At 37.5% G+C, this 27,258-nt stretch overlaps 5 protein-coding genes across 5 annotated transcripts in view; 2 read left to right on the plus strand and 3 right to left on the minus strand.

Annotated features, from left to right (window-relative positions):
• Positions 1-27,258, minus strand: part of LOC126772310 (uncharacterized) — a 193,821-nt gene that overhangs the window by 89,338 nt on the left and 77,225 nt on the right. The window contains exon 2 of the mRNA XM_050492607.1: positions 24,552-24,588. The gene's annotated coding sequence lies outside the window, so the exon portion shown is untranslated. The remainder of the gene's footprint in view (positions 1-24,551; positions 24,589-27,258) is intronic.
• On the minus strand, positions 5,798-7,660 carry LOC126772570 (uncharacterized). Its single transcript, XM_050492971.1, has one exon. It carries the CDS (start codon positions 7,658-7,660, stop codon positions 5,798-5,800), a length of 1,863 nt encoding a protein of 620 aa, XP_050348928.1.
• On the plus strand, positions 8,435-10,535 carry LOC126772571 (uncharacterized). Its single transcript, XM_050492972.1, has 3 exons — positions 8,435-8,444; positions 9,525-9,780; positions 10,007-10,535. The coding sequence occupies exons 1-3, from the start codon at positions 8,435-8,437 to the stop codon at positions 10,533-10,535; spliced, it is 795 nt and encodes a 264-aa protein (XP_050348929.1).
• On the plus strand, positions 11,579-16,247 carry LOC126772406 (uncharacterized). The gene is made up of 5 exons (XM_050492774.1): positions 11,579-11,711; positions 12,024-12,243; positions 12,833-13,026; positions 15,135-15,338; positions 15,981-16,247. Exons 1-5 carry the CDS (start codon positions 11,666-11,668, stop codon positions 16,022-16,024), a joined length of 708 nt encoding a protein of 235 aa, XP_050348731.1. The 5' UTR covers positions 11,579-11,665; the 3' UTR covers positions 16,025-16,247.
• On the minus strand, positions 20,485-21,564 carry LOC126772419 (mucin-7-like). The gene has a single exon (XM_050492791.1). The coding sequence runs from the start codon at positions 21,514-21,516 to the stop codon at positions 20,920-20,922; it is 597 nt and encodes a 198-aa protein (XP_050348748.1). The 5' UTR covers positions 21,517-21,564; the 3' UTR covers positions 20,485-20,919.

Raw genomic sequence — 27,258 nt, forward strand, 5'->3', positions numbered from 1 at the left:
TTGTGTTGTCAATTGTCATTGGAAGTATGAAGTACAATGTACTATATAATTGTACTTAAGCACACCAGAAAAAGAGAAACCACCACCTACAATATGGATACTTTCAAGTCTAGAGTGAATAGGCATCTTCTAGGCAAGCGCGCTCCATCTTAGACTGTATCATCACTTTCCATCAGGTGTGATAACAGTTAAGCGCTAGCTTATATATTTTAAAAAAATATATGTTAAGTAATATATAAATTTTGAATTATTAAAATTCTTCCCTGTCCATAACAGTGCTTCCCAACTTTTTTCGTATCCGTAACTCCTCTAATAACTCCATACCCACTCCAAAAAATTTGTCTGATACAAGATTGATAACATTATACTTTTGCATGGATCGGGCGATTGTACCATGTGTTCAAGCCGTGGCCGAATGGAGTAGAATTTTCAGGCGGTATCTCTCAAACGTTACATCCTTAATGGCGAGTGTTCAATAGAAAGTCGGTACGCGCCATCAGAGAATTATAAAGAATCCTTTGCTTACAGTAGCTGCTTAGACAGGCGGTATACAAACAAGTGTACCGTTTTTTACCTACCCAACGATCTTTGTCTAGCAAGTTATAAGATTCATTTTACTACTATATATTGTAGACATAAACATTATAATAATGTTTTTATAAGTTAACTGTTTTAATTTCTCATTATTTCCACTATTACCAATTTAATTTTTACGTACCCTCAATGGGACCCTGTCTACCCCCAGGGGTACGTGTACCACAGGTTGTGAATCGCTGCTTCATAAGATCATACGTTTACTGATATCGCATTTATTATAGAAGTTATTACAGTCAACTAACCAATATAATATAATAATTAGCTGAAAGCCATCTTTGCTTATCTGAAGCACTTTATACAATAAACTGCATTGTATATATAGCAATTGACGTATAAAATATTGATAGTGTGTTACAAGGGCGCCACACATTAAATGTCATCACTTAGACATCGTAGAATATGTCAATAACATTTTCATACTATTCTTTGGATATTCAAGCTTTATATTTTTTGCTTTATAATCCATGCAAACTGCGGTTATAAGCTAGTATTGCATATATTTATTATATAGAATTGTATAGATAAGTGTTTGAATGTGTTCCAATGCGAGTGATGATAAAATATATTTCTTGTTGTTATTTTTGATACACAATTATATATAAACAGTAAGTATTTATGGCTTTAAGATGTTCCAAACGGACATAGATTATTTTGCCTGTCACGTAGGAAAGCAGTTACTATTTGCTTCTTCGTGTGACGGCTCCTACGAATGCAAGCCACTGGTCACTGCATATGCCAAGGTCAGTAACCCACATAAACCTTTAAAAACATACATATACATACATCTTTGTTTGTGTTGTGTTCATGTAAAAATATATAATTTATTTGTGATGTATTAAATATCTTAACGGGACTGAGCGTGAATAAAATCAATGACAAAGTTGTACGCGTCATTAAAAGTAACGAAATTAAATTTAGTTTTCATTTTATTGAAATAATCGGGTATATTTTTATGGCTAAGGTAATTGCGTTGAAAAAAATATGCCAGTGTTACGGTAGTTTTTGAGTAAATATAAAAAAACAAAACATCAAGTTTGACATATCAATTGACATAAATTAATAAACAAATATATATCTTTAAAATGCAAAACGTAATTGATGACGATGAAAATTTAAATAGAAACGTGAATAAATTCGAAAGAGGCAAAGTGCTCCGACATAGTTTGATAGCACAGAAGGTGTCCCTCTCGCCAAAAGATAAAATAATTTGTGGCTGGATAGTCACTTGGGTTATTACGCAATGTGAGTGATGCATTAATACGTTATTGTATATGTTGTTTTTTTTTTTCGATATATAGTCGTATATGAGCAGTTCACACATTACCAAACAAAGCGGCCTTTTAAATCAAATTAAAATGTACTTCTTATCTATATATTAACTTTTGAACTGTCATTTTAAAATAATAATAATTTAAGTACAAGGATAAAGCTGCTTTGGAAAAAAGATTCTACCGAGAATAAACGCCAAATAAGTCTGTGATTACTCATTACTATTAATTTATTTTATCCTTACTTATTAAAAAAATCAATTAATTTTGTATAAACTGCATGAAATTCATCGAATATTAACTCCACGCTTTTATATCACTTAAACGCAATGTAAGTAATAAGTAATGCGCCTTGTACATATTGACAACATTACTCTTGTGCTTTCAGCATCGTTAAATTCAATTTTTATACGATCGATTTAATACTTCTCCTTTTCATCTGTCCGTGTTTCAAATTAACGTTAAGCCAAATTTATATTCGATTTAATCGGTGAATTAACAAAGTAATGCATTTATATTCATACAATTCATACAGCTTTTTTTTTTCTCGCTGGAAAAACACATTTATGTGTTTCCCCCACATGAGGTGAGGGGGTATGTGGGACTCGCCGGCGCTGAAGGCGCCGGAATACCCAATAAAAAACCAGCGGTACCCACTCCATCTTGTCGGGGGACGTCACGGGATCGCTTGCGCATACTACCGTGCCGTCCCGACGGTTGGCCCGTTTCTGCGGGCCTCCAAATCCTAGGGGGTACTCGGGGTACAGAGACCCCCTGGCCCCGGCGACACTCACGGCGGGAGGAGAAGATGCGCATATCGCCGGCGTCTTCTCCCCGGTCTTCTTCGGCGAAGCGGGTCAGCGGAGGCACTCTCCTCGCGCTCCCGCTCCGCGGCATCCTTCTGCGACATGACATTTTCGCAGAAGGAGACCATCTCCATCCAGCACCTTTCGCTACCAAGCATGGCATTTATCACGCTCGGCAGCGAAAGGTCTCCGCCGATTAAAGTCGCCAGGGAAAGCCGCTGAGGCCCCCAAGCAGCACACTCCATCAGAGTGTGGCATGCCGTGTCCGTAGGCGCACCACACTCGTGGCAGGAGGGCGTTACCTCCCGCCTGACTATTCTGTGCAGGTACTTACCGAAGCACCCATGTCCAGTAAGCACCTGAGTCAGTCTGAAGGTCAGTGTGCCGCCTTTTCTCGTTACCCAGCGACTCAAGTGGGGACGGATCGCCTCCACTGTCGCCAGGCCTGCTGATGGGGACCTCAGATCCTCCTCCCACCTGCGAATCAGGGCTTGCTGGGCGAGAGTCCTGATTCGCAGCACCTCCTCCAACCCTGGACGGTCGCCACGCGACCTCACTTCTGCCCGGAACCGGTACACTTCCGCGAGCACCTCCGCCTGGAGCTCCCAAGGCGGATCGCCCGCGAGAAGTGTTGCCGCCGTCCACGACACCGTACGATATCCGCGTATCACCCTCACCGCTATGATTCTCTGCGGCCTTCGCAAGAGAACCTTGTTCCGAGCGGCGAGAGCGTCCACCCAGATGGGAGCACCGTACAGAGCCATGGACCGCACAACACCGGCGTATAATCTCCGGCATGGCGTTTCCGGCCCTCCTACATTTGGTAGGAGCCGGCTTAAGGCAGCAGCAGCGTTGATGAGCTTCGGGCCAAGTTGGACAAAATGCTGCCCGAAGCTCCATCTTCCGTCCAGGGTCAGGCCCAGATACTTCATGTGGGCCTGCACCTTAATCACCGTCCCCTGGACGGTGATAAACGCCCCTCGAGGGGGGCCTCGACGTGGACCGTGGAATAAGAGGGCCTCCGTTTTTGAGATGGAGACCCTCAAGCCCAACATTCCTATGTGGTCCACTGTGAGTGACGTACCGACTTCGGCCAGGCGAGCCGCCTCCTGATAATTCCGCCCTGTCGCCGTGATGAGAGTGTCGTCCGCATAGCACAACACCCCCATTCTGGGAAGGACGGATGTCCGCAGGAGCCAGTCGAAGCCAACGTTCCACAGAATTGGGCCGAGAACTGATCCCTGTGGAACGTCACAGCCTACCCGACGCCGGACAAGACGCCCATCGCCCCCCTCCCAGAGGACTACCCGGTCCTGGAGGTATGCCCCCAACAGCCTCCTGAGATAGGAAGGCACCCCGTGGTATCGGTGCCTCCCCAATAGTCTCGAAAGGAAGACTATTGAAGGCGTTCGCAATATCTATCGATACTGCCAGAACTACGTCCCCTCGGGCCACCGCATCCGTGGTCCGGGTTTTCAGGGCGTCCAGGGCGTCGATAGTTGATCGACCCGCCCTGAACCCGTACTGAGCCTCTGACAGACCCGGCCCCACCTCGTCGAGGTGCTGAAGACGGGCAGCGAGAATTTTTTCGAAGAATTTTCCCGTCTCGTTCAGCAGCACAATCGGCCTGTATGCCGAGGAAGAATCTGGCGGTCGACCTTGCTTTGGCAACAAGACCAACTTTCCCTCTTTCCAAGGCTTCGGAAACTGCCCGCTGCACAGACATTGGTCGAACAGCTCCCGAAGCCTTACGCCTAGGTATTCCAGAGCGTCACATAGAACACGCCCTGGAATCCCGTCTGGGCCCGGCGCAGTGTTTTTGGCCCTCAAGCGGTCGAAGGCCACCTCCATCTCCCGCTCCGTGATCAGTGGTGGAGCCACTGTGTCGTCAATCATGGAGCGAGGGACCATCTGTGGAGGGACATGCTCACCTGGATGGGGGAAAAGTTCCCCGACCAGGCGCAGGAGGAGATCCGATGACATTGTCTCTGTCACGGGGGCACCCTGCGTGCGGAATTTTCCACGCACACCGCGGAACGGACGCCCCCAGGGGTCCCGGTTCAGGCCCGCCAGTAGTTTTTCCCTAGCTTTCTCCTTGGCCTGACTTATCGCCAGCTGTAGGTCTTTTTTCAGCTGACGATAAGCGGCCAATAGCTGTCCCTCCAAGTCCGCATCAAAACCGTTGCGCCTCCTACAACGGACGTAAGCCCTTCGCGCCCAGCTGCACGTCGCCCGAAGCTCTGCTATTTCGGGCGACCACCAATACACCTACCGGCGCGGAGCTCTATGCCGGAACCTAGGCATGGCAGCATCGCAGACCTCTTTGAGGGCACTGCGCATGTAGCCCACTAGCTCTTCTGCACTGGCGCCCTCCCACCTTCCTGTGGAACCCCACCGCTGTACGATGGCAGCCTCCCTGGCCAGCTCACGATCTAGCTGGCTAAGAGATCACCTCAGAAGCGTGGTTGGCACCCTAGAGGGTTCCACCGACCTGCGAGAGGTAGAGATCTCAAACCGGATGTACCTGTGGTCCGACAGAGTCTCCACCTCCTCCTCTACTCTCCAATTCAACACTCTGCGTGCTACAACATGGGTGGCGAAAGAGAGATCCACCACGGACCCCCCCCTGTTGCCGCACGTACGTGTAAACCTGCCCCCTGTTGAGTAGAGACAAGCTGGAGAGTAGTGCCCACACCTGAATGGCCCTTCCTCGCGGATTCGTGGCAGGGTCGCCCCAGGCACGTGATTTAGCATTGAAGTCGCCCAAGACCAGTATCGGCCTCGGTGACTGCCTGGTCACCGCAGCTCTGATCGAGCCGAGATAAATCTCGAACTCTGCCAGGCCGCGGTTGGGAGAGAAGTACGTACCCACAACAACGAATTCTCTCCACCCTGCCACTACGTAACCCGAGCCCCTCTCAATGAGTGAGAGAGAACTCGTTTCACTCCGGGTAGTAACCACCACGGTGCCGTCCAAGTCTCCTAACCAGTTAGGTAGGGGAGGGACATAATATGGCTCGCAGGCCACAGCCAGGTCGATCTGCCACTCCACCATGGACTGCAGCAGCAGGTCCTGCGCCGCGGCGCAGTGGTTGACGTTCCTCTGGAGGAACTTTATGTTTGTGCTCATGTTGACATTGAAGCTTCCTCCTCGGCCTGGCGTCGTCCGACATTGGTGGTAGTCTGGGTGCCTAAGACCACCGTACCCTTTGTGATGGGGGGGTTGCACTCCCCTGATCCCATCACGTGCCCAGAGGGCTTGCCAGCGTCTGCGCACACAGCACAGCGCAGTTTCTCGGTACAGCCCGCCGACTTGTGGCCATCTACGCCACACCGGAAGCATAAACGCCCCCGTTCTGCTTTGGATGGGCAAAGCACCTTCGTGTGGCCAAGGCCCATACACTTGAAGCAGCGCAAAGGGCGCTGCTCCAATACGCATACCTTGGCCGAGCTCCACCCTACGAGGAGGTGACCGGCATCTGATATCTTCTTCGCCGCTGTGAGAGGACAGGTGACGCGGACCATTCCCATATATCCGGGGATACCACGCTGCAACACTCCGCATCTGACTGAGTCAAGGGAGCAGTTCCCTGCACGAGCAACTGCAGCGACCAATTTATCTTTGGTGACGGAATCATCCAATCCCGTCACCTTAAGGTCCACTCGCTTTACAGGTCGAACGACGCTTGCGACTCCATCCAACACAGTGCGGAGCTTCTCAGCAAGCTTATCCGCCTGCTCCGCCTGTGCTTTCGGCAGCTCGAGGAGTCTGGCTCCCGTCGCCGATCGTTGGACCCTATGGCCGCCACAGATTCCAATATCCTGAAGCTTAACGCCCTGCTCCGCGCGCTCCAGGATGTGAGCGAATGTAACGCCCTTCTCCTGCGCATCCGGCTGCAGAGTGACCATTACTGCAGCCCTGCGAGGAGCAACCAGCCTCGGTTTGGCCACCGGCGAAGCCTTCGCCACTGTTGATGGTACTGTGGCGGACGCTGCGGCCGAGGGGGAAGCCTTTTTCTTCTTTCTCCCCTTTTTAACCACGGTGGACCATGATGTCTCCTGGGCCTCCCGTGGTTGGGACTCCGACGTGGTCGGGGTGGCTGATGGGCACGTAGTCGGTGCCAGCGGGACTGACTCGACTGCAGGCACCCGTTTCGGCGCCTGTGCGGGTTTCGGTGGTGGGGTCGGATGGACCACTTGCGCGTATGTAGGTGCAGTTTTCTGCACTACAGCCTGTTTCTTGTCCGCGGCCAGAGGGGGACGGAGCACTTTCGCTGGAAGGAGACGGTCCTGAATTCCTTCCATTTGAGCTTTAATCATAAAGCCCACCGACGACATTATAGATGCCTTAAATTCCTCCAAAGCCTGTGTGTCCAGCACAGTGCTGGTGGACGCCTCATTTGCCACTGCCACCGTGGTCCGCATTTCCGCAAACTCACGGCGGTGGGCTTTTAACTCAGCCTTGAGGCTGTCCACCTCCTTGCGCAGGCGGCCATTATCAGCGCGAAGCATGCGCGTCTCTTCCGCCTCGGTCCTTGATGCCAGTGCATCTACGATGGACTGGAGCGAAGATGCAGATTCTTTGAGCTTCTTGATGAAGCCACCCTTCAGGTAGCTGGATTTCTGGGCAATCTCCAGAATAAGTGCTGCATTGCGACCAGCCTCCGCACGCAGCTCCTCTGCACCCAATTTTAGGGGATCCTCCCTACGGACCTCCGAGGAAGAGGATTCCTCAGAGTCAAGCGCGATCACAGCCGTCTCCTTACGGAAAGCCCGACTTCTCAAGGAGCGCTCAAACGCCTCCTCCCTAGCGTCGGCGGCCTTTGCCTTAAGCTCGGCTTTGGCGCGAGCGAGGCCAGTTCCGCGTCCCTTGGAAGTGAGCTTCCCGGCTAGCACTGTTACGTTTCGCCACCGATCTGATTTCGGTCTCCGTATCCGAACCGGAATCAAAGAGCGCGAGGCCCACAAGTGGGCGTTTACGCCCAGCATTTGCATCGGACGACGACAACTCCGTGTCGACGTCCATCAGAACAAGAAAAAAAAAAAACCAACGAACAATCAAACGAAACAAAAGAAAACAAAAATACCCTATATAAATTTAAAAAATGAAAATAATTGAACAACAAAAACAACAGTGAAAACCAACATAACCAATCTCAAGACGAAATAACAATCCATTTGCACAGCCGAGTTCAGAATATCTCACAACAGGAACAACAAAAACCCTTAAAGAAAGCCAAAGTAGTCGTAAAAACATCCACAACGCATAGATAACGCAGCCAAAGCCACGATGATTCGCTTCAGTTATTATTCGTAACTTGCTTAGCAACATTCGCTCGAGATAACGAACACGTCCGCACGCTACGACGGTCAACGACGAATCATCACAATTCATATAGCTTGTATCAATTCAATGATTTCGTAATATTACAAAAAGGCGCTACTAGTTCAAGCAAAACTTTAAGTAACCTTACTGTAAATAATATGAAATAAAATTAATAAACTAGGGCAAAGAAAATATGTGCCAAGTGAAAGATTGAGTTAGACTCTGAAACTGATCCGCATTGCAGCGCTTGAATAGGCATTGAAAATATCCGTTTCAAGACTTTAATAAAACTTTGTTTTTAAAAGACTGCCGTTAAGAAACTTATGTAAAACTCGCTTCTTGTAAATCTTTTTCGTATAGAGGCAATTTTGTAGCACTTTAGTTTGCACGCTATAGGCTATGTATACACAGTTCTTATAAAACTAATCATTTAAAATATGACACGTGGTATGAAAGTATATTTACAATATTTTACTGATGGTAAAATAGGATAATAGGGCAGATAGAGGATGATAGGGCTTCGTGAAAGCTCGTCTGGACAAATACCACCCAATCATCAGATATTCTACCGCAAATTAATAGTACTTGGGATTGTTTTGTTTGAAGTGTGAGTGAGTCAGTGTAATTACAGGCACAATGACATAACATCTTAGTTCCATTGGTGGCGCATTGGCGATGTAAGCGTTAACATTTTAAAGTGGTTAACATTTCTAATGAAGGACTCATATCTGGGTGGGTGCCAGCCACACACCAATTATTCTGTAGTATTTCAGTTTGATTGGTGAGTCAGGTTTGATAGAAAGTAAGTGAAAGTTCAAGGAATAAAACACGAGCTATTTTTCATTTCTTTTCGAGTTTTTTTCATGGATCATGACCACTTATAATCAGGTGACCCAATTTTTCATCTACCTAAGATGAAGGTGAACGCCTCTACCGTTTCCAAGCAATGAGACATTTACGTGCTCATACTGACACTTTGAATCAGCAGATACGACCTTTCGCCCTCAAGTATAGCACTTAGGATGTCTTGCCAATTAAACTTTGGAATTAAATGCATACTTCTAATACATCTTTATGTTATTTTTTTGTATAACAGATTTTTTACTCAAAGCATATCAATTTCATGCCACCCATGGAATCTAAGACGTTTATTTCAAACATTCTGGCCCATGTTACCTTAAATGGCTATGAACATTGTACATACTTATAATATATATAGTAAAATAATTCTTATTGTTACAAGATATTATTTTAACTATTATATTTGTAAATAAGCGAATAAAAATATAGAGATCTAACTATTAAGTTTAGCAATGGTACGGACATTAAGTCAGCGGATTGAGAATAATAAAAAATACTGGCTTGCTAAACTAACATACATGATTACATTATAAACATATAAAAATGCTATTCTTATATACGTGTGAAATATATGTAATTTAACAACTAATTCGCTTAAAAAATTATATTGTATATGGAAATCAGGGAATTATATGTGAAAGCTGATCAAGATAACCATTTCTCTAGGTGTGTTGGTGTTTGCTGGCGCAGTTACGATAGATTTCTGCGTGTGGTCTCCAGAACATTCTACATATGACTACGACAAGCTAGCTAGAATAATGTATCTTTACGATCCTCATGCCTGTGGTTACAACCTTCGAACTTCGAGGTCCATTTGGAATCTCCAATTTAGCAATGATACTCTTGGACTGAACATTCTGCCGATTGAATGGATGCCAGCAGTTGTGACTGTATCTACTAAATTATCGGCAAAAACTAGAAAGTAATGTATCTTATCCCATCATAGATTACTTACTTGTGTTATGAAATTGATGTTATGGTTTTTAAATTGATAATATTAATTAAGAAAGAGAGATATTACATGAAAATAAGTGGATAGAACCTATCCAGACGGGCTTGCACTAAGACCTACCACCATGTTACTTCTCTCAACGAAGACACATAGTTTACTTTTACTTTTAACGTTTGTTTATTTGTTTTTGTTACAGATACGTTAAGTTAAGTGTCATCGTGCATGTATTTTGGTTGTTAACAGCAATTACCTTAAGGATATTCAGATCAACAACCAAATTAAGCTTTCTCAAAATTCTTCTGAGCACTATGTTTTATATGAGTGTATTTGTCATAATTTTCGATTTATCAATGGCAATCGTTTACATTGCTCATATTCAACAAAGCTTGACAAAAGGAATGATTCTTAGATACAGCGGATGGAGTGTGGAAATGAAGATTAAAAATCACCATGATTTCGGTGGCTGGCTTCCAATCATCGCTTGTACGTGTTGGTTAAGAGGAAATTTCGGTCTCGCTCTAAATATTTACTGCTGTAGAATTTTACATTTAATAAGACGCCGTGTCAAAAAAAGTGAAGTGAGAACTAGATTGATTTTGCACGAAAATTATCCGATTCCTGAACCACAATATGAGGAACCACTTGATGATAAAGTACTTTATTATAGAACAGGAGAGTTTAAGCCTCAGTCCAAAAAAATCTATAGATCTATATTTTTCTTTTAAAAACGGATTTAGTGCCAATTTCTTACTAAATAATAGAAGAGATATATGACTTATTTATGGTGTAAGAATAAATAAATTGTTTAGCTTTCAGCCCTAATTGTTTACATTCAGTCTTGTATAATGTGTATATTAGGCATCAGCTCTGACTTTGCGGTTACTGTTTTTTTTTTTTTTTTATTATTATTTATTTGGGAAACAAACAATTTTAAAAACACTGAAATATAAAACAAAAATAACAAAAATTACAAATCAATCAAGTTTCCACTTAAAGCAAACAATGTTGTTTTAATAATAATTACGTTGTATTGACATTAACTAAGAAATATACAACAATGCGTTTTTTTTAAATATAATATTTTCAAGTAACTGTTTTCAATTTAAAAGTAACTCTCACTGTTTTATGTCAAAAATCAATTAAGTAATTCTTGGAAAATACAAACAATTATATAAAACTCAACTCTCAAAATTCAACTAATATATATTCGTCATAATCATAATGCAGACTTTCATAAAACATTTCAACTCCTTAGTAAAATCTATCATGATGGCAAATGGCGTACAATTAATCAGAGATATTACAGTGGGTAATGCAAAATGAAAAAAATCCTTAAAGAAATTCAATTTGAAGGAAGTAGGCGTCACATTTTTCATTATCACGTCGAGGGAACACCCATTAATATTGGACTACGTAATCAAAATTTGGAGCGGAGCAATTGACCATGACAAGGAGTTCCATCTCCACAATTTAAGCTATAGGTACCCTAAAATCCTGGTTTTTGTATCTTATAGCCCAGACCCGGGTCTAAAAATACATTTATCTCACCTATATTATAAACAAGTTTTAAATTATTTATAAAATTTGTGTAACCTGTTTAACCTATAAAAGTTGCAACTATTTCGATGCTTAAAACTATATAACATAATATAATTATTCTTTCATTTTAAAATTAGACCTGTATTTAACATAAATATACAAACAAATCTCAGTAGCTTCCCGGGCGCCTTCCAAGTTGTGTCGAATCCGGGAAACTCCAGATGGCATAGCCACGACCAACTTGAATGACAAGTTTATCGGAATTACTTTAAATTTGTTGTTGTTTAATTTGATATTAACTTCTAGACCAATAGTAATGGGTGCACTGCAAGTCTGGAGTATTGTAGTTATACTGTATCAAAGTAAGTGAATCTTAATTAATTGATTTGAATTCATCTTTCTACTTACTTTATCTTTACTCATCTTATAATCTTGTACTCATATAAACTTAGTGCCAAACAAGCCTTATTTCTTAGTTAAAATCTTTGAATTTATTAAGATTTTTATAAGTTATGTGTGTGTATTTATTATTTATTTACTTGCATTTATTTCAAAAAGTATTGAATGACCTTAAATATGTAAATAATACTAGAATGGTGTATATTTAAATCAATATACTGTGAATGTTATATATATATATATATATATATATATATAATGAATTCTTTTTCTAGCTATAATTTCCGTCCTAATCAGCTGGTGGACTCTCGACTGTCGCTTTACGCCGGATAGCTCAGAACTTCATGAGGTGACATTAATGAAACTTCTTTATCTGTATGACCCAGAGGCTTGTGGCAGGATTTACTTTTACAACATATCGATCCACCACGACTATGAATACTATTCGACTATCATTTGGCCAATTAAAAACGATGTCGCTTCAAGTTTTCGAAGGTACATCATATACTATATAAGAATAATTAAGAAGCTTTTACCATACCTTTCACTGGTGGTAGGGCTTTGTGCAAGCTCGTCTGGGTAGGTACCACCCACTCATCAGATATTCTACCGCAAAACAGCAATACTTGATATTGTTGTGTTCCGGTTTGAAGGGTGAGTGAGCCAGTGTAATTACAGGCACAAGGGACATAAAATCTTAGTTCCCAAGGTTGGTGGCGCATTGGCTATAAGCGATGGTTGACATTTCTTACAATGCCAATGTCTAAGGGCGTTTGGTGACCACTTACCATCAGGTGGCCCATATGCTCGTCCACCTTCCTATTCTATAAAAAAAAAAAAAAAAAAAAAAAAAAAAAAAAAAAAAAAAAAAAAAAAAAAAAAAAAAAAAAAAAAAAAAAAAAACCTGTAATAAGAAATCATTTAGCACAATGGTAAAAGTAAAACAAAAGCGTTGAGCTAGATAGTTTAATTACGAGGTATAATTTCAAAACGGACAATTCTGGCAATAAATCTTATCAAACATTGTTCACTCCATACTTTACCTTATAAAGGTGGAATTAATTTAATTAAAATTATCCAACAGGAAAATTCGTTTATGGCTCAGTATTCACGTGGTCTGGTTGTTTCTGAGTATCGTCAACGTGACCCATGGTCAGAGGTCCTGTGGTTTCTACGCTGTGTTACTACCATTCACACTCACGGGCATCACTTCTCTTTTGGTTGACTTAATATTCATGAGCATTTTCTTAAGAGATATCGAAGTGACTAATACTGAAAGTAAATCTAAACTTATTATTATAAGCACTATGTATCAGATACTTCGAATTTGAAGCGGAATGATAGTGTTGATTATAATCAACTGAAAAATCGCTACCCATTTCATTAAAACCATTTAATTTGAGTAATTTTTACCACTATTTTTGGAAAAGACTATTCTAACAATAACTACTAGGTATAGAGTATTGATTGAAAGTCAGTAGTCCCAAAACATAAAATTCTATAATTATCTTTATATTTAAGAAATGTCTCATTTTATAAAAATTGTATTTTGTGATTTTATATACGATCACGTACGTAAAATATTTCAGATTATCAGCGCTTTGCTTCACAATATACTACTTAATATACCACGTGAAGGAATGTTAGATGGTGTAAAAAACTTTTAGGAAATCTTGTAATAAATATATTGAATTTAACTTAGTCGAAATATCACTGACTACGGTCCACACGCACGTTAGTTTCACTATCACGGTAACCTTGACCCAACAGAATACAAGAAAATTTACTTGAAAATAGATTAGGCAAATATTTGACGTTTTCCAAAACGTTACCTCAGTTTGTATATTTCTCATCTAATTTAAACAGCGCTCTCTGCGTATTTAAGCTTGAGTACATTTACAAAGTTAATCGAACGACGTAACCGACTATTGCCAATCTTGACTGTAATACTTCAGATCGGTTAGCTCTTAATAGAAGACTCAATAGTTAAATGGATCTAGTGCCTTCAGGGCTTTGATAATGGACGGTCGGTGCCTAAACTTGTAGGTTGTTATCGGATATCGCTCTAGGAAGGCAGTGGTCAACTTTGCTCTATTAAGTAAGCCTGGGCGAGAATTTGATGTACTGAAATTTATGATATGATTTTACACAATGTCATTTCATTTTATTTTCTCAATCTTAACCGAGGATTCCGTTTTCAAGCCCAGAAAAGGACGACGAAGCTTAAAGTGCATAATTAGTGTTTATAAATTGCTCAATGGTGCGGCGTAGGAAAACATATTGAGAAAACTGTATGTTATGTTTACCAACCCTCACTAGCGTAACGTGCTACGGCTAAAAACCTTATCTTTAACCTAAAAGCTGCTCAGTTATTTTTTTTCGCTATGTGACTTCTATGTTCTAAAGGTCTCAATAGTCAAGTAGCATGTTTTATACATTAGCTACTAGACTATTGAGTACAGTAGAGTACTTGAGGTCGCAGGTTCAATACACGGGTCTGACCAATAAAATTGTTAATCAGTTTTTCTGACGAATATTCCTCATTAACAACCCGTGGTTAGAAATAATATATACTACTAACCAATACTACAACACTAACTTAATTTTTACATACGACCTTTTGCAAAATAATTAATGATGAAAAATATACTTCATATTTTTCTGTAGAAGTTTATATAGATTTTAAAGAGTAGCATTTTTTTATTTTCATGAAGTATACTATATAATTTCAGTATATTTAAATTACATATACTTAAAATGATTTTTTGTCTGCTGATAATAGAACACTATCACACCGCTTCGCGTTCGAGTTGTGAACAATAATAACTATTATAACTAATAAGTATCTTGCCAGTGCAATGAGTTTTATTCCGACTCAATAGCTTTATATTTCATATTTTATCTTAAATATATTCACAAGACCTTGTAAACATTAACGAAACTATGTCCGGCTAAATGATTTAGCTTTGATAAACTCCAAATAGCAAATCGATAATTTTATTAATAATATCGGATTTTATTAATACGCAAGGCTTGATATATCGTTTAACATATTAATAATTTTCCTCGAACTTTAGGGTTGACCGGAAGGGATTTTAAATTAAGATACCGAAGTAATAAACGATGATAAAAGTGATCAAACGTTAATTATAATCTGTATATTATTACCTTGATGGTTTGTTTTCAGAAAAACTAACAACCCATTAATATTTAAGAACTGGGCATATATTCCTCTCATGTTAATGAGGTGGTTTTATTTTCAGTGAAATTATAGCCGTTCTTATTTGATTGAGGAGAGGGCATTATTATAAGTAAATACATAATATGTCGTTGTTACACAGAAAACATTTCGCTAACGCTTAGTAATATTTTTAAAAATCATTTAGTCGCAATACTACAGTACATTTCTGAACCTGGAAGCTTTTACTGGATCAACAAACCGTTTCCCTGGAAGTATGCACTCGAACGTGATGAAGACACGTCCTGGATCTCTCTTCTATTCGCATACATCAGTTGCAGAGGAATTGTTCAGTGGTTTATTAACTTCTGGCTTGTGAAAGATAACTACAGTGATGGTATTGCCGCTTACCGTAAGTGGTAATAGAAACCCTTTTTTATTTCATATAAATATTCTATGAATATATCACCAAGTATTTGCTATTTAGTTTAGTTCATAAATGCCTCATACTGTTATTAAAACAATACCGTGATGGGAATTATCAAGCAGTTCAGACAGTATAATGATAAAAAGTTCTCGTATATGAGCCAGGTGATGATAAATTGCCATATCCACCAATAGATTTTAATCTGATGAGTGTCCCCACTCCACTCCGTACATTGTAAATATGATGTCAATCATGGAATCAACGTTATGTTCCTTTAACCATCAACAATAGCTCAATTACCTTTCGTTCAAGCAGCTCAAAGACAAAACTTTAATTAGTTTTAATTATGTATTATAATAATTACCTAAAAATATTAACCGATTGAACAAATTTATTTACAATCCCCATAAAATTTTATTTAAAATGTTTGTGATGATCAATTAAACGACGAAAAAAATATTTACTGAACATGGAAACATTCCACTTACTTATTGATATTCAAAAATCTTCAACCGGTAAGTAATACATCAGACACTATAACGGCCAAAGAAGTTCAGCGGGTTAGTTTACATATTTATTGGTATTTGAATCTGGCCATAATAATACATTCAGTTCACGATATTTCAGACCGTCTCCAAAAAGAAAAAACAAGAGCGGTGTCGAAGGTTTGAAGCACAGAATGTGCTGTGAATGTGCATATAATTTTCAAGTTTACTAAATCTACGCATTTCACGTCAATAGTCAAAATTTAAAGCGGGTTAATCTGTGATGCGCAATTACTTATATAACAACATTATATACTAAAACTTTCGAAATGCGTTGTATCTTCTGGTATAAGTTTTATATATATTGCTTTTGTAGTTTTAAAGTTATAGAAAAGTCTACTCACTAGTATAGATGTCATAAATTTATATTTTACCTAAATCAATATAAATAGCACACATATTATGTCAACATAACATAATATATAAAAATATTGATAAAATAGCTTAAAAACATAAGCAAAATATAATAGTAAAAAGTAATCATACTTAGATGCATCATGCTTTTACTGGCGGTAGAGCACGCTCGCATCAGATATTCTACCGCAAAACAGCAGTACTTGGTATTCTTGTGTTCCGGTTTGAAGGGTGAGTGAACCAGTGTAATTACAGGCACAAGGGACATCTTATTACCCAAGGTTGATGGCGCATTGGCGATGTAAGGTTGGTTAACATTTATTACAATGCCAATGTCTACGGGCGTTGGTGACCACTTACCGTCAGGTGGCCCATATGCTCATACACCTACTTATAATTTAAAAAACACACCGTTCGCTTATCCGGTTATTTTGAATGTCCAGCGCAATAGCGTCACGAGTGATCTGAAAGAAGTGGGTTTTAATTTTTTTTTAATATTTCAAACTTCATGATTTTGGTCTTAGCACATCATTCATAAAAGAAAAATAAAGTATTTTTAAGCATGTTTTGATCATTAATATATTTAGTTTTGGTCAACACGTTATTGCAGGCTTAAGATAAATGTGCAATTGCTATATCCAAAAAACGTTTTGTTTTGGTTTCGGATAGTCGAATTGGCTGCGCATAATTCGGACGGTGTCATTGATCACTATTTATTGATCAGAAAGCTAAGAATAACAAATAAGATAAATGTCTAGTGATGACAGCTTCTAATGTTTCTATAAAAATGGTAAGCGATAAGTAGACTGTTCTACTACTTACTATACATAAGCTAGATTTATTATGTTTTGTACAGTAACTGAGCTTTACTCTACAAGGATGTGATTGCGTACTATTTAATTTTATTGCTTTGTTGTTAAATAAATGTAAGTAAAGTTTGATTAAACGCTAAATAGTATTATTAATATTTTTATTTTAGATGTCCTATCGTGTTTATACGTCACCGAAAGATTGTAAGGCCCGCTTATAAAAAATCTAAACAAATTGCAAACTGTTGAAAAAATTCTAAGAATTTATTACCTGATGTCTAAAATTTGCCCGTTATATTAAAACCAATGTGCACCGTCATGTCAATATGTATACATAATAAAAATGAAACTCAAATAATAAAAAAGATTTCGATAAAACATTGTATAAGCCATTAAAACGTGCTATCCACTCGCTCGTATATCTTTTTGAAATTTCATCCCCGACAGTAACGGTTCTCTAATCCGAGATTTAATCACGTATCCTCTATTGTTGCCCAACATTGAAAAAACAATCAGAAATCGCCGGCACTAAAAAAGTAAGGAAGAGAAACAAAAACAATCGAATAATGTTCGATACACATACTCCTATTAACAGTGTATATGGAAAAGAACATACAATATATATAAAATATAGTGGGATTAGTAATAGAGATAAACTATTTTAAGAGTTGAAATGGTCAAATAGTATGGACAGGTTTGAATGTAAGGATAATGAATAAAAGAAATACTTGGAAAAATCAAGGAAATAAAAATGATAAAAATATTGCTGTATTTTTGTTTATAAAATAGGAATGCCGGCGGTCAAATGCGCCACCTGAGGATAAATGGATATTAACCATCACTTGATGGTTAATATTCCAACGCCATCACCTTGTAATCTTGTAAGTTAACATCGCCAATAACCTTGTAAACTAAGATGTTTTGTCCCTTGTGCCTGTAGTTACACTATCTCCACCCACCCTTCAAACCGGAACGCAAAATACTAAGTATTGTTGAATATCTGATGAGTGGGTGGTACCTACCCAGCCGAGTTTGTACAAATTTCTACCTCCTAGCTAGTAGTAACAACCTATTCATTAAAAATATTAAAATACATATGTATATATGAAAATTTACAATAAAATTCGTAAACTGATCAAAATATTGTAAACATAATCAATGACAGCAATTAAAATTGAATATTTTACGTTATATTTATGAGCGTTATAAACTTCGGAAGTGAAATAACATCGTGGCGTATGTGCTGTGCTGAGCATAATGTGAATTTTAAATTATATACGCTGTGTGAGGCGGTCGGTAATTATATTTTGCTTTTAAAACATTATGTTTTACTAGAAATAGGATACATATAGTAAAGCACGTTTTTTTAAGTTAGTTGGAACAATGCACTAATTGTATAGCGTGATTTTAAAGAAACATTGCCTTCAGCCGAGCCCATTCTGTAATTACCAGTTTGCATTAGTCCTTCCTTCACTCTGCAAAATAGCTATTTTTTATCCCGAAAAATGCACGGTAGCAAACCGATCTTATGGTCCAGTAAGTAAGTCCAGCAAACCAGTTCTTTTTACAAAATGTAAATGTTTACGAATAAAATTACAATTTATTTATTACATTAAAATGATTATTGCATCTGCATAATTTCATCCCCTAGTTTCTATAATTAAGTATCTCAATGAATACGCAATGCCCCTTCCTTCCTTTTTAAACATTAAAAATCACTTCCGATATTTGTCCCTTTTTTCCTACGTAATATCGCCTCAAGAAGAAAGAGACACGCGCGAATTTAACAATCGAAGATTCAACGCGATCGCCGCACCTTATATGGAAATTATAACAATTTAAATAAGTGCATTCTACATTTGTGTTATCAAACCGAGAGGCATAAGTGCAGTGGCTGTGTGCAGCTATTGATAAAAAATCTTCAAGGAGACGCTTGAGACAAGGAGAATCCAGCAAATTATCTACATAAAAGTACGAGGCGCGCACCCCATTTTTTTACCCCTTTTTTACCCCCGTGTCCGCAATCCAGCCAAAACAGTACGTTTTACTACTGTTCAAAAATAATACTATGACAATACATCTGCTTTATGATAAGTTCAACTTAAAGTACAATCTTTTCATCCATTAATATGAATAATTTAGTCAAGAATAGTAAAGAACTTGTCAGAAAATACAGGTGATCATTGTCATGGCCAAGTTACATAAAAAAGGATAACTTTCAATTAGTGTGATTTCGTTAGAAGATATAAGATAATGTGTCGTTTTTGAAAAAACTTCATAATACTAATTTATATAACACGACTGCCTCGTTGGTCTAGTGGCTTGATATAAGGCCGCAGACCCGGAGGTCCTGGGTTCATTTCCCAGGTCGGGCCAATAAAAAGTTATTGAGTTTTTCTATCAGAAAATTCTCAATAGCAGCCTAGAAGTTGGAAGTGTGTAAACTCCCATTCCTCGGAAAGCACGTAAATTGCCGTCCCATCGGATTATGAGAGTTAGGGAGTAGACAGTGCATATATAACATAATGCTACGGGACGCAGTAAGAACATTAGGTGAGGGAAACCGCGTGGAACACCTAGTAATGAATGAATAAAGCAAAAATTATCGTGATTAGTACAAATAATCTTTGCTCTTCATTACCTATAACCTTTGTTATGCTCGTAATATTCGAATAATGAACTGTTGTGTTAGAGAAGCGATCGCTTTGTCGAATATTCCAGCGTTTAATTATCCATACATTTTATAATGAACGTTACCGATAGTCTACAAAGGACGTATGATAAAGTTACACAAAGTATATATTATAAATGTTATAATGTTATATATACAATATATATATATAAAATTTTTTTTTTTTTTGGGGATATTATAATTTGAAACTTCTATTACAGATTTTACGTACGCTAAATTTTGCATATATTTTAAATATATGTATAATATATATATATTTCTTTTTATTATTTCTTTTTTATTGTAAAAATAAAACCTTAGTAGCTTTTACATAAGTTATTACGTAAACATATTACAACATAAAATAAGAGATTCAGTTGCAAAAAAGAATAAGAACATTAACAAATACAGTTCAGACAGATCGATATATACAGATAAATCAGTTTGGAGAAGTTTTTGCGTTTTGTGTAATCCACAAAATGACTAAAACCGGAACAAAACAGTTTGCGCGAGCTACCATGTACCTCGTACTCCAAGTAAATAGCGTTAGAAATGACATTTCATTTATTATTCTTTTGTTGCTAACTAGTTCATCATAAAATGTATGAGGTAAGTGAAATCGTTACTCACAAAAAAAATGAATGCTATAATTATATTAACTGACAAAAATGAATTGCTACAACTATAAAGGAATTGAAACGAAATTATTATTTAAATATTTAATCTGGATTTTCATTAAGTGCGTTCCATTGACAATATTTAAGAATACAAGCAATAATAACCATCATTTTAAATTATTATTAAAAAATATATTCTATGACATAACACCGACGAAGAATAACAAAATTCGCAGGAGATTATACATAGTGCTCAAGTGTGTGCGCAAATAAAGGTGCACTTTCTATAACCTCAAAGGAAAAACCAATGTGCCTATAGGAGTTCAATCAATTAACGCGTTGGGGAATATAAATTGCAAGTACAATAGAAGCTCTTAAATATAAAGAAAACAATTGTTCGGTCTTTATGAGTGCCTTACTCATGACAATAGGTACAGAAAATAAATATATTTGGTTTTAATTATTTTATTTTTATTCTATTTCCATTATGTATTAAATGATATTTCATAATTACTGTAACAAGGTAACACAACAAATCGCTGTAAAATTGATCCCAATGCATTATCAATTTCAAGGTCCAAACACGTACAACGGGGCTCGTTCACGAAGCTGCAACCTCGCTGTATATTTCATATTTTGTATGTCATTTTCTGTCACGAATTCCACTCTTTGCAACTGTCCATTTGGCAAAAGAACGTAATATGTTCCAATACTCTTCTGTACGTCTATTGGCTCTACTAATTTTTCTACTGCGGGATTATCAGTTGTTGTTGAATCAGTACTGGGCGCACCATATGTGTTTTCAGGAACACCATACGTGCTATCTGGAGCACCGTAACTAGTTTCTGGTGGCGTCTGCTCCTGTGGTAATGTGAATGCTTGTCCTTGAGGCTTCCATCCAGATGGTGGGTATGGCCCACTAGCTTCTGGAGGTCCGTATGAGTCCATTGGAGTTGGAGTAGTATCTTGTGGCAACGTGAAAGCTTGACCAGAAGGCCTCCAACCTGATGGTGGATATGGTCCTGTCTGATCCGTGGTCGATTCTGTCGGCGAATCTGTTGTCGTCGGTGCTAACTCTTGACGTTGAAACCTGAACCTCGCCGGTCTGAAGCGAGGTAGTTCAGCCATAGCACTCACGATCAAACAAGATACAAGAATGACTTTCATTTTGAAACTTTCACTTTAATCAAACAGGACTAACTATGATACTAAGTGATGTTAATCAATTAACTGATGCCTTTGATATTGAAACTGCAGAATTTATACTGGGTTTGTTTATTTAATTGTTCTTTGTTTATCATAAATGGTTCGAGAGTAAGGACGCTGGGAGGAAGGATTAATGAGTCCATAAGCACGCCAACCACATATATGGTGACTGACATTGACCCCTCTGACGTCAAGTGACAATGGGTAAGCCTGGATGATGCGACGATGCCATCACTGAATAATTAAAAATTTCAAAAATGCATCGTAATAATAACTATACATACAATCTTTATTTATGAATGGTAATATCGTTTAGAATATTGTAGTGAAGCTATAAATTATACGCATTTTTATTAAATTGTGGTACACATAGATAACTACTACAGGAATTCGTTTGAAAGTTATGTAATAACAAACAAAGTCTTTGCATTTATAATATTAGATTTAATCAAAATCAATAAGATCAGAAGAGAAATATACAAACGATATTTTTAGAAAAATTTTTTTTCCCTACGACATAAATTATTATAATAATATACTACCGTTAAATGTAGCTTTTATATAAATTATAGTTTAATATCGTGTAAACCAAAACTATATGAGCCGTCCTAAAAATCATTACTAATAAAGAGCGAGTCACCGATCACAATGTCAGACGTGATTAACATAAAAAGCGCCGAACATCGCTGACAGCTTATTGAGCACGTTATTAATAAGGTCAAATGAACACAATATTATTTTTATTAAGCAATTACAAATTCACTTATGTATGTTACTTAAATTACAGAATGCTTCTTTAAATGTTTATTATCTATAAAAGAAATGTTCACTCAAATTATGCTATTGAAAGACCGAGACTCTGATAATCGCCAAAGTAAAATTGTTACTTAAAAAAAACATATTGTTTTTGCTAGTTGTAAATGCGTTAAAACAAATAAATGAATGGTATTGCCCATTAAATGCCTGAATTGGACAGAACTACCAATAAACTGTATTTATAGGAAAATATGATTAATTAAATTATTCTCAAGAGTGTTGACCTAGAGTAAATACTATCATTATTTCAGTATTCAATTGAAAACTATGTCTAAAGCGACATTTATTCAAACAGAAACTAAAAATCTCTGTTATACTATATAATCTTCTGATAGTCAGTGGTCACCTGCGCCTATAGACATTGGTGTCGTATAAAATATCAACCATTTCTTACATCTCCAAAGCGCCACTAACCTACTACTAACTAAGATGGAATGTACCTTGTGCCTATAGTTACACGGGCTCACTCACCCTTAAAACTGTAACACAACAATGCAAAGTATTGCTATTTAGCGTTATATTATAAACACTGACGAGTGGGTGATACCCAGATAGGCTTACACAAAGCTCTACCACCGAGTAGTTATAATTTATTTATTATAATGCAACGTATACCTTTTGTTAATCTGATCGTACAGATATTAAATAAGAAAAAAAAAATTTTAAATTTTAAATTGCATTATATACATGTTTAAAAGTATTAATCACTCGATAATCACGATTGAAAAAACTATATTTTTAACTATATATATTTAAAAGTAATTTAAGGCCAGTCTTTACATCTCGTAAAACGCATAGCAAAGACTTTTTGAGGAAAATCATTTTGAAAAAATAAACTGTCAGTGAGACGGAAATTAAAGTAAATAAGGAATATGTTTTGTCATTTTCAGAACGCGATTTTAAAAATAGAAACAGGATATTCTGTTCTTATTGATTGTTTTTACTTAAAAACGTAAACAGAATTTCATTAAATATATTATTCAATAATCAATCTTCACTTGTGTTCGCTTGTTTTTTTTTACCTTTTTCTCACTCTCACGTAAATAAATACGACAAGTTAAACAAAGTATTAATAAAAAAAATAACCATCTTGATTCTTTCAATTTTTTTAAATCGTTACTGCCGATTTAGAATGACAGTTCCGTCAACAAATTCGGCAAAAATCTGTCCGTAACTCTTTTAAAAGCTAAAAATAGAATGAAATAAATAGAATACAAGATATAGTTAATGCAAGATATTAAAACTATTTGTACTTTAATATATTTTTAACTAATACTGTTTTACAATTAAAATACGCATAGTATAATTTTAGACGAAATATCCCAGTGTACAAAACACATGAATTATAGCCGAGAATTGTGGGTTTAGATCCAGCCAGGCACCAATCAAGTCTCGTGTACTTAATTTGGATTTATCTCACGCTCGGCGGTGAGAGAAAATATCGTAGGATGAAATTCTGCCACATATGTATCCCTCACTTCCAGCGGTTTATGACGCTGAGGGAATAGAAAGCGCACTTGAATTTGCTAAGCAACATGTGTACTACAATATCTCTTGCGCAGTTGTCTAGTCTCCCTTGACAATGACCGTCGCGGCTAAAGGCGTTAGGCGAATATCAATATATTGACTAATTAAGAACTGAGAGGTATAGATAACATAGTCATTCGATTTAAAAAGAAGTGTAATACAATAAAAGTTAATCTAAATGAGCATTTATCGATAGAGTTATTGAAAAAAATACGTTTGTTCAGCTGCGGTACATCTACGATTTGTTAATATTTAAGCTCCAAACCTTCTCCTCAAAAAAGGAGAGAAGAAGAGAGCTGGGCTAAGGCCAGCAGTGGGACATTCACAGGCTGTCAATATACTTACTAGCCGAGATGGCCTACTGGTTAGAACGCGTGAATCTTAACCGATGATCGTGGGTTCAAACCCGGAAAGCACCACTGAATTTTCACGTGCTTAATTTGTGTTTATAATTCATATCGTGCTTGACAGTGAAAGAAATCATCGTGAGGAAACCTGAACGAGTCTAATTTTATTGAAATTCTGCCACATGTGTAAGGAGAAGAGGTCTTAGCCCAGCTGTGGGACATTAACAGGCTCTTACTGTACTATACTACTTTAATATTACTTACATAAATAATATTACTGTTTGATAGTTTATAAAATATGCATACCGCTCAGATTATCCACAACGCGACGTTCAATGTGAATCTGTAACAAATAAAAAGAAATTTATGAAAATTAAAACTGAATGTAATTGAGTTTTGACATATTTTAAGTAGTTTAGATGTCTCAATATAATAATTAATATATTTTTTTTAATCATTAAACAATAGGTTTCAATAAAAAAATATTTAATAAATAAAATAACATAATACTAACAAAATCTCGCTACAAGTACATAATTAACGTTTTATTTTTGAAAGGTAATTTGCAAATTATCAAATACAAATATACCACGCTGGAATTTTACCCTAAAACTACTACGATTGTATTTAATCATTCATAATTGAAATGAGAATGTAGGTAAAAGCGAATAAACATTCATTCCGTACCAGTAACCCTTCGTGGTTTGAAAGCTTAAATTCGTCCATTTCGGGAAGGTACATATGTATTTGTACAATGTAACAAAATTAAAAGGCTTAAACCAACTTTATGGCGAATAGAATCATACTTGTCGTCATACTAATACTTTAAAAAGGCAAGTTTGATTGTTATCACTGATTTCGCTTAATATAATTATGTAATATGTATTTCTAGGTCTTCAAAATGTCTTAATTCAAATTAATTAATTTATTATTATTTTATATGAGAGCTTTGTGCAAGCTCGTCTGGGTAGGTACCACCCACTCATCAGATATTCTACCGCAAAACAGCAGTACTTGGTATTGTTGTGTTCCGGTTTGAAGGGTGAGTGAGTCAGTGTAATTACAGGCACAAGGGACATAATATCTTAGTTCCAAGGTTGGTGGCACATTGGTGATGTAAGCGATGGTTAACATTTCTTACAATGCCAATGCTTATGGGCGTTGGTGACCACTTATCATCAGGTGGCCCATATGCTCGTCCGCCTTCCTAATATATAAAAAAAAAATATTTATTAATCCTTGTAACTTCAGACTGTGTATCGATAATTCTTGCTTAACATTGCCTAATTATATTAATAGGCATATATTGATACCTATCAAATTTATATACATACATAATTTATATAAGAAATTAGTCAGAAATATCAATATAGTAGAAATCAGTAAATATAATTAATTATTGTATTACAATATTAGCTTATATGATTATTTCAAAATTGACAGGGTTTCAAACCTTTACTTTATTCGACGGCGAGTAGAGAAACTTGTTATTATCATAATACAACTTGACCGAATCTCTAATCTCGATCTCAAAGACCAGCCATTTGCAAACGAGATATTATAGAACACAATACACAAATTTGTTTGCATACAGAGCAAGGGCGTTCCGTGCGTTTCGAAGCATGACAGATTTAACACGCTGACTCTGGAGTGTTCAACTCTGAACTGCTACTGAGAAAAAACTAGAAAATAATAGCTTTATTGACTCTACAGGATTCGAATCTTCAGCTTGTAGTTCTGCAACCGTACAAGCTAGCTAGCAGAACAAACTAGTTTAAAAGATGATAAAAAAGTAACAGACATGATTGATTTTTTTTTGTAATATAAAATCTCTTTAAATATTTTTAAATATAAATGATATTATTCCAATTCTAAATTTCATGGAAATTTAAAGACCAGAAAGCGGATAGCAAATATTTAAAATGTATCACATATTTCATTTTACAGAAATATTTCTTGTCTGTCTTGGAGAGGATTTGTCATCGCCTCCGAATCACTTTATTTCCTCTTTAGGGATTTCCTTCATTATGTTCCTTTGTCCACACAAACAGCAAGATTGTTTTTCTTTTAAAATAAGTATAGATTTAAAATATGGTATTATTATTTAGAAATGAACTTCAAATTAAATTCGCTGTATTGTGTAAAATATATTTTGAATACCAAGTAAAATTGAAAATATCTAAAATATTAGTAATACTGAATAAACAGTTCACAAAAGTCTGCTAATAATACGAGTATTATGATGTTTTTTTTTATTGTCAATGCTTATGAACAAAACTCACATTATGGTAACTAATTGAGCTACGTAAAACATCGTTATTTATTAATAACTTTAAACAGCAATTAATGTAATCAAACGCTCTCCATTAGTGCGAGGGTCAGTCAAGTCATAAATAACTTAATAATTAAAATTGATTTTTAGATTTTTGTAATATTTGGAGAAATTACAATCATGGTCCCTGATTAATTTTCTGAAAAAATGTAGTAGATAAACAACGTACTCATAAATATCAGCATATATTACTTTTTTTTTTTTTTTTATATGCCCCGGGATGGCAAATGACTCTACTCCACCTGATGGTAAGTGGTAGTAGAGTCCAAACGCGACGACGGCCAGTACAGTCGGGAAGAATGTTCTGTACTAGCCGTCCCCGCCTTGCCGGCCCGCAAGATGCCTCTTCACGCCTCGTTTGAAGGAACCCGGGTTGTAAGAGGAGGGGAACACGTGAGCTGGTAAGGAATTCCATTCTTTGGTAGTGCGGCAAAGAAAGGAGTTGCCAAATTTCTTTGTGCGCGATGGAATTGATGTCACAGTTAGGCGGTGACATCGAGAACCAACTCGCGTGGACTTAAGAAGGAAGGGGGAAGCAGGAATTAGAGAGAATAATTCCTCAGAGCACTCGCCGTGATACAGACGATAGAAAGCGCTCAGTGCTCAGTGGTTCAAGGGTGTTTATGACCTTTACGTCGCCAATAATGCGTACTGCACGTCGCTGCAACCGGTCCAAGGCCT

This window comes from Nymphalis io, chromosome 12 (genome assembly GCF_905147045.1).
Source record: "Nymphalis io chromosome 12, ilAglIoxx1.1, whole genome shotgun sequence".
Classification (NCBI taxonomy): domain Eukaryota; kingdom Metazoa; phylum Arthropoda; class Insecta; order Lepidoptera; family Nymphalidae; genus Nymphalis; species Nymphalis io.

Coding starts and splice junctions, on each gene's coding strand:
- LOC126772570 (XM_050492971.1), bottom strand. CDS start 7,660: ATGCTGGGCGTAAACGCCCACTTGTGGGCCTCGCGCTCTTTGATTCCG.
- LOC126772571 (XM_050492972.1), top strand. Junction 9,781..10,006: donor TTATCGGCAAAAACTAGAAA/GTAATGTATCTT, acceptor TTTTTGTTACAG/ATACGTTAAGTTAAGTGTCA.
- LOC126772406 (XM_050492774.1), top strand. CDS start 11,666: ATGGGTGCACTGCAAGTCTGGAGTATTGTAGTTATACTGTATCAAA. Junction 11,712..12,023: donor TGTAGTTATACTGTATCAAA/GTAAGTGAATCT, acceptor TTCTTTTTCTAG/CTATAATTTCCGTCCTAATC. Junction 13,027..15,134: donor CGAAGTGACTAATACTGAAA/GTAAATCTAAAC, acceptor AAAATCATTTAG/TCGCAATACTACAGTACATT.
- LOC126772419 (XM_050492791.1), bottom strand. CDS start 21,516: ATGAAAGTCATTCTTGTATCTTGTTTGATCGTGAGTGCTATGGCTGAA.